The 13,451-nt window shown below is 40.9% G+C and overlaps 2 protein-coding genes across 3 annotated transcripts; one reads left to right on the top strand and one right to left on the bottom strand.

Annotated features, from left to right (window-relative positions):
• The first annotated feature begins 288 nt into the window (after positions 1-288).
• On the top strand, positions 289-6,145 carry lysmd3 (LysM, putative peptidoglycan-binding, domain containing 3). The gene is made up of 3 exons (XM_039802601.1): positions 289-430; positions 2,123-2,400; positions 4,659-6,145. The coding sequence occupies exons 2-3, from the start codon at positions 2,134-2,136 to the stop codon at positions 5,355-5,357; spliced, it is 966 nt and encodes a 321-aa protein (XP_039658535.1). The 5' UTR covers positions 289-430; positions 2,123-2,133; the 3' UTR covers positions 5,358-6,145.
• polr3g (polymerase (RNA) III (DNA directed) polypeptide G) lies at positions 5,988-13,414 on the bottom strand. 2 transcript variants are annotated; one of them, XM_039802604.1, is made up of 8 exons: positions 13,082-13,414; positions 12,795-12,926; positions 10,333-10,462; positions 8,858-8,923; positions 8,707-8,766; positions 8,562-8,626; positions 6,548-6,673; positions 5,988-6,425 (listed from the first exon to the last, which is right to left on the bottom strand). In XM_039802604.1, exons 2-8 carry the CDS (start codon positions 12,903-12,905, stop codon positions 6,336-6,338), a joined length of 648 nt encoding a protein of 215 aa, XP_039658538.1. In that variant the 5' UTR covers positions 12,906-12,926; positions 13,082-13,414; the 3' UTR covers positions 5,988-6,335. The 2 variants fall into 2 exon arrangements, with proteins under 2 accessions (XP_039658538.1, XP_039658537.1); XM_039802603.1 differs by having other exon boundaries at positions 13,111-13,414.
• Between the last annotated feature and the right edge of the window lie 37 nt (positions 13,415-13,451).

The raw sequence follows: 13,451 nt of genomic DNA, 5'->3' as shown, positions 1-13,451 counted from the left end.
CCTGCATGTCCTCCATAAACTCAAACGTTAATTAGCCTATTTTCTACTGGCTGGATAAGTTGTATTTTAAATAACAGGGCAGTTAGTTTAGGTAAACGTAAACAAATCAGTCGTTACGGGTATATCTATATCTATCGCTATCGCTACACCTGTTTGAATAAAATAATCCGATACTAATAACTTCAATCCAAAAATATTGGCTCAGTTGTCTGTTCCCAGGTTTCCACCGTTGACATTTAGCGCCATCTCGTGATGTGTTGGAGGAGTCGTCAGTTGTAACGTCATTACGTAAACATTCTGTGGACGTGGCGTGAGCAGTTAGACAAGACAAGTCAACTAGCTAATCGAAGGGACGGTGAGACCGAAAATAATCCCGTGGAAGTATGGATATTATCCAGGTCAATTGATTGATCGGTGTTCACTTTGTCAGGTAAATGTTTTTGTTGATGACTTCCTCCAAATACATCATTCATCAAATGTGACAACTGAACGATAGAAATGTACAAACGTTACTAGTCACATTCACATAACATAGGTGGACGCCAGTTAGCAATGGTAGTAGCCTAGCTTGTACAGATGGTTCTCAGTTTGCTAGCTAGCTAGCTAACTGTTGAAATTGATATGGTGGCTTAAACATACGTGTTTCTAAAGTTACGTAATTATTCCTGTTGAACAATAATATCGACTGGACTTTTGTGAGGTGAGAGAGACTGAGGTGTAGCATTATCTGTTGTTTCATAGCCAATTTCTTAGTTAAATAGTAGCGAGCTAACCTGGAATTTAGCCACAGTAACGTTAACTAAGTGATTGCAAGCGTAACGTTAGCTTGTTAATCGCACCCCTGCGTGCTTGATGAAGAAGAGAAGTGTAGGTGTACATATAGTCAACACCTTAGATTGCTAGCTGCTAACTTTACCTCACGTTCAAAGTAGTAATCTAAAGTTGGAATGAAGTCTGCTTTATTGATAGCAGCGCATCAAAGCTGTGATAGGGGAATAGCTAGGTAACGCTATCTGACAAATATCGCATTACCTTGGGATGTTCTCATGGGCGTAATGCTTAACTAAGCATAAATATTTCAAAAACATTTCCAAGGACATTGACATCTCGACGACTCGGCGTTCTGCCCGTAACGTCGCTTATCGAACTGGAAGAACCCCACATCTTATCTAGTTTGTCTGTCAGAGAGATGGACTTTAGTCGGTTGTTTAGCATGCTGAACAACGCCAGAAACTTATAAGTGTAAGAGAAGTTGACTGCTACCTAGTTAATTGAAGGTTTCAGAGAAAGAAATGCATGGTTTTATATGGTGTCATAGCGTTCACATAGGTCAGTTTTCATTTACAGTCTTTTGGTATATGTATAGTTTAATTATATTATGTAAGTTTATTTGAAACAGTGGGATATTCACACTGGCAGCTGGAATGGTACAAAGTGATAGTTCCTAGGGCTGGGCGATATGGAGAAAATCAAATATCACGATATTTTCGACCAAATACCTCGATATCGATACCGCAACCATATTGTAGTGTTGACTAATGGTGCTTTCACAAAATATTTACACAATGGGATTTTTGATAAATAATCATCAGTAATGTGGATATAATGACTACCGGTAAGTGGGTAAAGGCAAATAATAGAACAGTTACAACAGACTGGTGAGTTCAGAAAATGACATCACTTTACTGTAATGCAGCCTTTAAAACCAGGAAAAGACAACACTTATGCATATTACGATATCCAAAATCTAAGACGATATCTAGTCTCATTTCACGATATCGATATATTGCCCAGCTCTAATAGTTCCTTATAAATACTCCCACTGTAATCCCCCCAAGCAGTCAAAACTGGTGAAAACAATGACATCACTAGTCACCTGAATGTATGGCCACAGTTTTGATGCCCCATCTGTCAAGTTGTCAGTAGCACAAGTGTGCTTGTGTGCCTTGTGTGAACGTGTCATATTTTACAGCATAGCCCTCTCTTGTTTTAAGCTTTACAACCTGTTAAATGACAGCTGGGTCAGACTCAAACACATGTTCCTTGTTTAAAGGGAAACTAAAGTAAAGCATACCTTGCTGGTATTTTGCACTAAAGCCTGTCTCTGCTCTTCCCAATGCAGTGAAAAAGAAAATGTCCAGTATAAGCCAGCACTATGGGTTCCAGTCAGCCACCATGGTGCAGCCTGCAAATGGCGGCCATGCTTATCTGTTTGGAAACAACGGCTCAGAGAATGACCTGTCAGAAGAGGACGGGGAGAGTTATGAGCTGCGGCCACGTGGCAGGGAGAGGCTGCGGAGGAGCACCTCCAGAGAGAGGATGGACGATATTGTCTACCTGGCCAGAGACATCCAGGAGGGTGACACCCTGAACAGCATTGCCCTGCAGTATCATTGCTCAGTATGTTTGTGCTCAGATCTCTCTCTCTCTCTATCTTCTTACATAACACACATTACACAAACATTGTTGGCCCTTAACACAATTAGGGCTGCAACAATATATCTATATATCTGCTTGAATTTGTTGATGAAAACCTTGTGTAACAATATATAATAAGAGTCCCAACTGATGTCTTGGAGTTCACTACTTCCATCTATCTAACCAACAGTCATTTTATGATTTTAAGTGGACAATGTACAAAAAAAAGTTCTTAACAATGAAATAAATCTCATTGTTAATTTCCAGTTTAGGCCACAGTCTCAGAAATAAATCCACCTTTTCCTTTACATCAGCAAAGTACTATCCAGTACTTAGAAACACCATGTTTCTATTCCTATTCCTGCAAGACTGAACTACCCTCTAGTAACGACTAAGGAGAGTAGTTGTTCTCGAGTCACAAAATGTAAATTTTTAAAGCGGCTATAATTATTTATATAATAATGAATTGAATGACAATGTGAAAGGGGTCACTTGTGCTAGCAGTGCACCCACAGATAATTATCACCCAAATCTGCAGCTCTGTTCAACTTCACTGAGCTTTATGGCGAGTTTCCGCACATTGTTTGGCTGTAAGGCCCGCAACTTGCTATTTTGGTTCACTCTCACCGCTCTTGTGGCGTTGTTTTCCACCTCAGCAGGCAGCTGTTTTCAGCAAAATGGCACTAATAACCCATTGTATAGTACGTGCTGTATACACAGCAGATGCAGTTAGCAACTAGCCGTTGAACATAGTGGAACATTTAGCAGGTAAAGAGCCAGGTATTTCCACCAACGTTTGGTAGAGATCAAAACAGAGCTAAAAAGTAACTGAATATTGGACATAAGATTTGTCAGGTGGCCAGAAACACGACTCCAAATGACATGATAATATTGCTCCGTAACTGCTGGGTGTATAAATAAGTAACTGTTTGCTAACAAGTTCGCCATATCCACTTAAAAAGGTGATAATTATGTCAATTTTGTGTTCACAACTTGTTTCAGTTGCCTCTGACAAGAAGAGAAAAAAAAAAGGTTAAATGTAGAAGAAAATATAGGGAATATAGATATTCCCTTAATTATCTAAATGTGGGTGCCTGGGTAGCTCACCTGGTAGAGCGCACGCCCATATAAAGAGGCTTAGTCCCCGATGCAGCGGCCACAGGTTCAACTCCAACCTGCGGCCCTTTGCTGCATGTCATTCCCCCTCTCTCTCCCCTTTCAAGTCTAAGCTGTCCTGTTGGAAATAAAGGCCTAAAATCCCCCAAAAATAATCTTAATTATCTAAAAAATGTCCTTACTCATCAGATAAACACAAGTGTACAATATGGGCAGGCTAATAAAAATGTTTTTGGCTGTTGAATGACACTGCTGTACTAATTGCAAGGATTCAGTTTATGACTCGTACTGTAGCATACAACATAAACATTCGTTTAGAACAAGTTATTTGATTGGGTTAGATTAGAGACGTCAGAACGCTACTTTATATAACCGCTCCTTAACAACATGGTACATTTTCTAATAAACTGTCATTGCATACCCTCTGTATATCTGTACCATAATCATATGGACAATATGCATTACGCGTGTGTGTTAATTCAGGTAGCTTTACTTTTATTTTACAACTTGTCTTTTCTTGTATTCGATCATTTGGATTATTTCCTGCATTCAGAATATTCTGACCACATTTACATTGCTAAATTTTGGTTTTTAAGCAGAGCTTTTGAGCCAAAAGAGATCCCCGGGCACACAAGTGTTTTTTTTTAGCTCCAGTAGAAGAACTAATCTCTGTTCACGCCCCAAACCGCACATCTCATCAACATTCTCGTATACTGGGTATGCGCGTTCCGGGGTAAACAGGAGGCAGCCTGTATACTCCGCCCGTTGCTGGTAGATGCCATTGTAACGTTAGTAGCTTAGTTTCAGAGAACGAGACGTCGTGACCGATAAGACCCAATCAGGCTGCAAAACGCCTGCGTCAGTGTTGCCAAAGGTCTCAGTTTGCGGCCGTTGAGACTGCAACACAACCCCGGAGAGTCCAAAACGGGGTCAGGTGTGTTTTCAAATGTCTCCGGTTTAGAGGCTCTGAAACGCCAGAGCGGTGTGAATGCGAGGTGTAAACGTGGCAAAAGATATGTTTTCAAACCAAAACGTAGCAATGTAAATGTGGCCTAAATGTAACGTCGTAGCTTGTGTCTGTAAAGCAGCATCATAAATGGATCTGTCTTCTGTGCATGTCCTAGGTGGCTGATATAAAGCGGGCCAACAACTTCTTGACAGAGCAGGACTTCTTTGCCCTGCGGTCGGTCAAGATTCCTGTGAGGCGCTTTAGTGTCCTCACTGAGACTCACAGCGCCGGGCCTCTCAAGTCTGCCTCCCCCTCAGGTACCAGGCGCCTGGCCCAGATCTCACCCGGTGCCTCCCTCCCCTCTGACTTCTCCACAGACTCTTCCTCTTCCACCGACAGCGTGGAGGGATTCCTCCTGGAGAAGGACAAGGACATCGAGCGGCTGGTGAAGTCCACGGGGCCGTCTCGGAGCAGCCTCAACGAGGTTGTGTCCTCCTTAACGCTACAGCAACAGCAGCCACTGCTCGGGGAAGTGGAGTACAAACCGGTGCAGAAAAAGGACCCTTACTACGGCGCAGATTGGGGCATGAGATGGTGGACGGCTGTGGCCATCATGCTGGTAGTGGGCATCGTCACGCCCGTGTTTTATCTGCTGTACTACGAGGTTCTCATGAAAGCTGAAGTCAGCCACCACGGCGTTCCCACGCCATCTCCTCCCATCACGCCTCACGGACATCACCGTGGCAATAATGCAGGCTTTCGTGTTGGAGAAGACGACAACGCAGGGGCCGGAAACGTGGGTAACGAAGATCCACAGGGACTAGGTGTGGCCAAAGCAGGGCACGGGGAACACGGAGGCCATGAGAAAACGTAACAGGGATTTTAACTTCACATACAAATTTGTCGCAAACTCAGAGATGTAATAAAACTGGGTGGATGTTCCCATTGTCGAGTAGTTTTTATAGACTTAATACATCAATGCAACCTGTCTGACAGTCACTTTTATAATGAGAATTTTTTTTTTTTCGATGGTTGAAAAACTAGGAATCCCTTGTGTGTCTGTCTGCTTTTCAACAAGGACCATCGATGGGCTAAAAACAAGACGTTACCGTTGGCTGAGTTCTCAGTGTAGCCAGTAGAATTGAGGTGATGTTTTTGTTATCTATGCTGCTGGTATTCTTAGTAAGCTACACAAACTGTATCCACAGAGTTCAAAAACAAACCGGGACAGACAGCGACACACTTGACCTATTTCTGGTTATTCAGCGATGGAAGAGAAGCATTCATTCTGTGGATTTGGTTTTTTTAAAGCAGTTTGGTCCAACTGAATATTTTTGCCATGTTAGAAATAGTGGATTTTCCAAAGCTATTGGAAGTACCAGTTAAATTTCCATGAAAGTTGCTTGAATTTTTCCTTTTTTTTCCCTTTTCTTTTAAAAACAAAAAGGGAAATGCACATTATTCCCACAATGACTCATTCTTGTAATTATGGGAGATTTTAGAATTTGTTATATAGCCCTTTTATTTTATCACTGTGTTCACTTGATACTTTCTGAAAAAAGCATTTCATGTTGACAGTATGTGCCTTTCAACCTGTGGAAATGTGCCACAGGCTGGAAAATAAATACATCTATTTTGAATAAATTATTGCCAGTGAGCACATAGTTTGGCATTTCTTATTTACAAAAGTCTTTTAAAGGAAAGCTCGCCTCTCAAAAATCACAAAATAAAGCAAACCAAAAACTATCACTCTGCTAAACAGCATCCCCAACTTATCTACAATATATAACCAATGGAAACAATCACGTGATTGTTTATGTCAGCGGTGAGCTTGCGTGGATGAGTCACGGTGTCAGTATGTTGCCTCTGCGTCCATATTGTCATCGCTGCCCGCACCGAAATCTTCGCCGTTGTCAAAATAGCTGTCGATGTAGTCGTTTTCCTACAGAGAAACAAAGGAAACGCATGAAGTCAAATGAACTCTGCTTCTTACATATTGACCGCATTCAATTTGTGTTTAGGAAATTGGACAATAACGGTTTTGTGTTACGATTTGTAATCAACCTCTTCGATATCCTCTTCGTCATATTCTTCCGCTTCAATTTCTTCTTCCTCTTCGTCATTCCCTTTTTTCTTTTCCGTTTCATCGTCCGATTTTTCAGGGTTCCCGTCACCTTTCTTTTCCAGTTCCTGATATGTTGACATTAAGATTTAATTACTCAGAAGGACATGCATAGTTGTTAAGTACATACACATCCTGAACTCAAACTGCAACAACTTGACGCCTTCATGAATGAGTACTAGGACTGGGTGATCAGATATCACGATATTCTTGACCAAATACCTCTATCGATATTGCGGCGATATTCTAGGGTTGACAATTGGTGCTTTAACAAAATATTTTAGATAAATAATCATCAGTAATGTGGACATAATGTCTAAGTGGGGAAAAGGCAAATAATAGAACAGCTAGAACAGTCTGGTAAGTTCAGAAAAGTACATCACTTTACTGTAATGCAGCCGCTAAAGGTCCCATGGCATGAAAATTTCACTATATGAGGTTTTTTAACATTAATATGCATTCCCCCAGCCTGCCTATGGTCCCCCAGTGGCTAGAAATGGTGATAGGTGTAAACCGAGCCCTGGGTATCCTGCTCTGTCTTTGAGAAAATGAAAGCTCAGATGGGCCGATCTGGAATCTTCTCCTTATGATGTCATAAGGAGCAAGGTTACCTCCCCTTTCTCTGCTTTGCCCGCCCAGAGAATTTGGCCAACCCATGAGAGAGAGACATCATGGCTTTCAAATGAGCAAAGTGGCAGTTGGTCAAGGCCACACCCCCACCCTCCACCTTGCCCCCCCCCCCCTCTCTCCTCCTCAATAGCTACAGACACAGAAATGGCACATACTAAGAAAAGCTCATTGTGGGACTGGCTCTAGTGGCTGTAATTCTGCACCAAGGCTGAATTTTGGGAAAGAGACTTCAGATACAGTATTAGGGGACCACTAAGGCCTATATAAAAGAGACTTCAGATACAGTATTAGGGGACCACTAAGGCCTATATAAAAGAGACTTCAGATACAGTATTAGGGGACCACTAAGGCCTATATAAAAGAGACTTCAGATACAGTATTGGGGGACCACTAAGGTCTATATAAAAGAGACTTCAGATACAGTATTAGGGGACCACTAAGGTCTATATAAAAGAGACTTCAGATACAGTATTGGGGACCACTAAGGCCTATATAAAAGACTTCAGATACAGTATTGGGGACCACTAAGGTCTATATAAAAGAGACTTCAGATACAGTATTAGGGGACCACTAAGGCCTATATAAAAGAGACTTCAGATACAGTATTAGGGGACCACTAAGGCCTTATATAAAAGAGACTTCAGATACAGTATTAGGGGACCACTAAGGTCTATATAAAAGAGACTTCAGATACAGTATTAGGGGACCACTAAGGTCTATATAAAAGAGACTTCAGATACAGTATTGGGGACCACTAAGGCCTATATAAAAGAGACTTCAGATACAGTATTGGGGACCACTAAGGTCTATATAAAAGAGACTTCAGATACAGTATTAGGGGACCACTAAGGTCTATATAAAAGAGACTTCAGATACAGTATTGGGGACCACTAAGGTCTATTTAAAAAGAGACTTCAGATACAGTATTAGGGGACCACTAAGGTCTATATAAAAGAGACTTCAGATACAGTATTGGGGACCACTAAGGCCTATATAAAAGAGACTTCAGATACAGTATTGGGGGACCACTAAGGTCTATTTAAAAAGAGACTTCAGATACAGTATTAGGGGACCACTAAGGTCTATATAAAAGCATCCAAAAAGCACCATGTCATGGGACCTTTAAAACCAGTAAAAAAAAAAAAAAACGGTATGTCATATCACGATATTACGATATCCAAAATCCAAGACGATATCTAGTCTCATCACGATATCAATATATTGCCGAGCCCTAATGAGTACTTGATAAATCACATCGAGGAAAATTAACAGTATGCGTAATGCTCAGCAGTTGAACACAGAACAAACAAGTGAACAAAAGCTTACATCTAATTTAGTCAGCAAGGCCTCGGTGTCTTTGCGCGATATCTTCACAGTTTTCTTCTTTGCCTCTGTTGGATTTAAGCATTTTGTCTTTATTCTTACAGCCACAGAATGGACTCTCATTACACGCATAATAGCTTTAACATACCTGGTTTAGCGCGAGGTTTTTTCTTTTGGGGCATCAATTCTTTTGGGAGGAGGTTCCAGTCTAAAATATCAAGAATAGTATTGCCATTATTTTCCTTTTTTTTTTTTTGCTATACTTGCTGTAATCACAAGACAATATGTTATGCGAGTACCTGGAGTCCAATTCTCATCGTCTATCTGTCTTTGCTTCAGGTATCTCTCCGTGTATCTCTCCACTTCTGTTTCACATAAACGAGAGAAAGTTCGGCTTCAGTACACTCTTTCACAAGCCGCGATTCACCTTCACATCACATTCAGCAGTTTATCAGAACCATGAGTGGGTCAACACCAACCACAGGGTGCTACTCCTCATTCTTAACCCCAAAGGGTAAATCATAGTTTGAATAATTTGGACTATAGAGTCAGCAATCGTTGCGTGTGTGCTCCATATGTATACAGTTGTTAGTCCCAAAACAAAAGTGACATAATCCATCAAGTCCTAGCCCATTGTGATTAAAGTAAGCACATTATTTTGTCAATAAAACGCACCGAAATTAAGCATCGGACAACATTTAAGACAAGACATTCTGAAAACTCCAGCTATAACTTGTTACAGTTATACAGTAGCTCACAAAAGTGAGTACACCCCTCACATTTTAGTAAATATTTGATTCTATCTTTTAATGGGACAACACTGAAGAAATGACACTTTGCTACAATGTAAAGTATTAAGTGTACAGCTTCTATAGCAGTGTAAATGTGCAGTCCCCTCAAAATAACTCAACACACAGCCATTAATGTCTAAACCGCTGGCAACAAAAGTCAGTACACCCCTATGTTAAATTCCCATAGAGGCAGGCAGATGTTTATTTTTAAAGGCCAGTTATTTCATGGATCCAGGATACTATGCATCCTGATGAAGTTCCCTTGGCCTTTGGAATTAAAATAGCCCCCCCACATCATCACATGCCCTTCACCATACCTAGAGATTGGCATGGTTTTATTTCAGTTAGCCTAATAGCTGGTTTGATTTGCTTTGAGAGATGATTTTATGGAAAGTACCCCATGCCAATCTCTAGGTATCTCAAGGGAACTTCATCAGGATGCATAGTATCCTGGATCCATGAAATATCTGGTCTTTAAAAATAAACATCTGCCTGCCTCTATGGGAATTTAACATAGGGGTGTACTGACTTTTGTTGCCAGCGGTTTAGACATTAATGGCTGTGTGTTGAGTTATTTTGAGGGGACAGCACATTTACACTGCTATACAAGCTGTACACTTAATACTTTACATTGTAGCAAAGTGTAATTTCTTCAGTGTTGTCCCATTAAAAGATAGAATGAAATATTTACTAAAATGTGAGGGGTGTACTCACTTTTGTGAGATACTGTACATTAGCTCATCGCTGAGTAAGGGAAATCTAAAAGACCATATCAGGCCAGACTGTAGAAATCACATAAAACTGCTGGGCGAGGCAGCAGCTGAAACTCAATAGTCTGCAATAAATATGCCTCTCTCTCTTTTTCCCAGACATGACCCTAAATGAAATGCCTCCATTCCTAAGTGCTGCATTATCTCCCCTCACAGCAACCAATTGTCTTGCTATCAGATGTCGGGTTTCCAGTGCACTACTCTCCTCCTCACCTGCTTTATTGGACTGAGGCTTGATGTTATGTGGTAGCTGCTGCATCGTTCCCCTCATCTCCTGTTTTAAGGCCAGCATGTAGTCCTCATCCTCCCCGGCTTTCAGAGGCACCGGCTTAAAGTCTGTGTTCTGGAGGAGGATAGATAGTGGAAGGGAGATAATAGCAATTCAAAAATCTGTTTAGGGCTGCACGATATACGGAAAATATGTAATTGCGATTATTTTGACTGATATTGTGATAGCGATATGATTCACGATATTGGAGGGAATTATTTTTGTATCATTTTCATTGAAAAAAATATTTAAATAAAAAAATCAATTTAAATGATTAAAGTGTGATTTTTGCGAGGATCTGTACCAAACAAAGATTATTTTTTTCTTTAGTCTGTAGGCCGGGACGTCTCTGCAGCGCCACAATATTTCATTCAGAAGGGTTTGACACATATTTTGCCCTTTAACAAATATTGCCCCTCCCTGCGATTTGGATATTGCAGTAGTCCATATTGCAATTTCGAGGAATTTGCGATTAATTGTGCAGCCCTAAAACGGTTTGTCTTAGGTTAGCCACAGTTGCTTCCTACACGATGGAGCACATGTGGCAGGATATTGGAGAATCTGTACATTTATCGATACAGTTTCAGTGTTACCTTCAATTTTTTTTACGACAGATTATATTTTACTTATCATATTAGTGCATTTAGTCTACATCCGTTGTTTACAGTATAGGACAAATAACAAACATGCTGCCCAGGTTGGATTCCAACCTGCCAAGTTATGGTGCACAGCCCTTTTATATAAATAAAAAAAAGCGACCTTAAATTATTGGCCAACTAATGAATGATATGATATGACAACTGAATGATTATTAAAATTGGTGTTCAGCTGACACGGGGACTTGCGACAAAGGTCACTGAAGTGCTCAGCATGAAAAATAAACCCATTGTGTTATTATATATTATATTACACACACTGCACTCAAAATTGTGTGTTAATCAACGGCCACAGAACATCCTGAACGTATGTCCTTTGTGGTCTTTCAGCCTAAGCAAGTGGACACAGGTATCAAATACAAAGCAAGGCTTCAAATCCAACAGGGCAAACTGACCCCCCCGGGGGCCTCAAAAGCCTCAGGTGTGTCAGGTGGTTTGTAGTAAATTGGTTGGTCTCAGGGCCTGTGTGCAAAAATATAATCAAACTGTCATGTGTAATGTACTCAAAATGGCACTTGAATTCAAAAGGACATATGCACAATGCACAGAAAGTACGATGAAGTGGAATTGGGGCCCAAAAGTAATATGTGCCCTATGGCCCTCTATTTGAGCATCGTGCAGAAAACACCAGAAGCATCCTACTGATAGTTTGCCCTCTATGATCCTCCTACAACAGGAGGAGGATCTACAACAGTGGTTTCCTAACTTTTTCATATCAAGGACCCCTAAACTAACATATCAGACTCCCATTTGATTAGATCTTGTCCTAGGGTCCCCCTGTCTGATAGGAGTTTTGCTTTTAGATGTTTTATGACAGAAAGTGTATGACACTCGTGATCAAAATAATCACACATTCTGTCATTGTGTTACTTATTTATAGAATTATACTGAAAATAAGTTATTTACCCCTGGAACCCTCTCAATGACCCCTGGACCCCACTTTTGGAACCACAGCTCTAGGAAGAGGCCCTTGATGGGACACAGCTTTTAAACAGATCCAAGCTCTCAACATTACCATGACAAATAACACTTTTATATTTTATATATGCAAATACATCATTGTTCATAGCTTGTACTTTAGTTTAAATAAATCATAATGAAGCCTACACATTTTCTTGACACAAGTCTACTTTTGAAATGTCATGCTTATGTTTCTCTGAATTGTCATAAAATACTTTAAATTCCACCATCCCTCAAAAGGTTGTGCCATACAACACTTTGAGGACTTATTGGTGATTCAGAATTCAGAATCAGAATTCAGAATTCAGAATCAGTTTTACTGGCCAAGTATACTTACATACACAAGGAATTTGACTTCGGTAGGTGTTAACACTCTATACATTCAACAAATAGACATGTAGCAGTAAACATTCAGTAGACAAATAGTAATATAGACGCATACTGTACAATAGAGACAACAATATGCATCTAGGCACATATCAACATAATATACAAACATACAAATAAGACATAATATCAAGACAAGTACACATGGAGTGGGATGTAAAGTGCAAAAAGTAATAGTGCAAAGTAGTGTGCAAGATGCTTATTGTAATGTGTAGGGAAGTGGGTGAGTGGCCAAAGTGGGGATGACCCCACTTATCCGCATTTCAGTAGAGCATTGTAATATACTGCAATGTGATATATGTCATCGTGGGATCTTTGCTTGCTTTTGCGTGTGCGTGTGCGTGCGTGCGTGCGTGCGTGCGTGTGTGTGTGTGTGTGTGTGTGTGTGTTCGCTCGCCACTTACTGGAAACAGCGGACTGGGCCCCACCCTGGCTTCTGGCATGCTGCCCCTGCCGATGCCCAGAGCCTCGATGTTGAAGGTGAAGGCAGCCACTCCACGACCCTTGCCTGCCATGGCTGCGAGCCTCCTCTGTACCTGCAGCACAGGGTCCACACATGCCTTCAGTCAACTCCACTGTCCAACACGTGTGGACACAACAAGTTCATGTAACATAGCTCTCATCGCCTTTTGCCTAACTTTGCCTACTATGAAGCGTTGGTCAACATTGAAATATTACATCAGACACTCACCAACACATACAATACGTTGTTATACTCACTATGGGACTGTTAGTAAAGTGCTCCTAATGTGGAGACGTATTTCAGGGCTGTTCAGTGGCATATATAGCCTTTACTACGTCTCCATGTTTTCACTTTTCGAGTTTACTTGTCATTAACATTCAGCTACTCCGTCTTATCTGTTGTTCGGCACGTTAACTAACTCCTGAATTCAATAAATGAACAGCTAAACCTGAGAATTGTTACGGTTTTGCTATAACCGGCGTGGAAACCTATTGCACACACTACACTACACTCAGCAGTGTGCGTAAATGTGGCTTTAACGTGGCCCGCCCCTGCCTGACGTTTGAGAAGGAGTGACTTATTTACAGCCAATAGAGTA

Source organism: Perca fluviatilis, chromosome 6 (assembly GCF_010015445.1).
Source record: "Perca fluviatilis chromosome 6, GENO_Pfluv_1.0, whole genome shotgun sequence".
NCBI lineage: Eukaryota > Metazoa > Chordata > Actinopteri > Perciformes > Percidae > Perca > Perca fluviatilis.
This window is presented reverse-complemented; position numbering and strand designations above follow the sequence as displayed.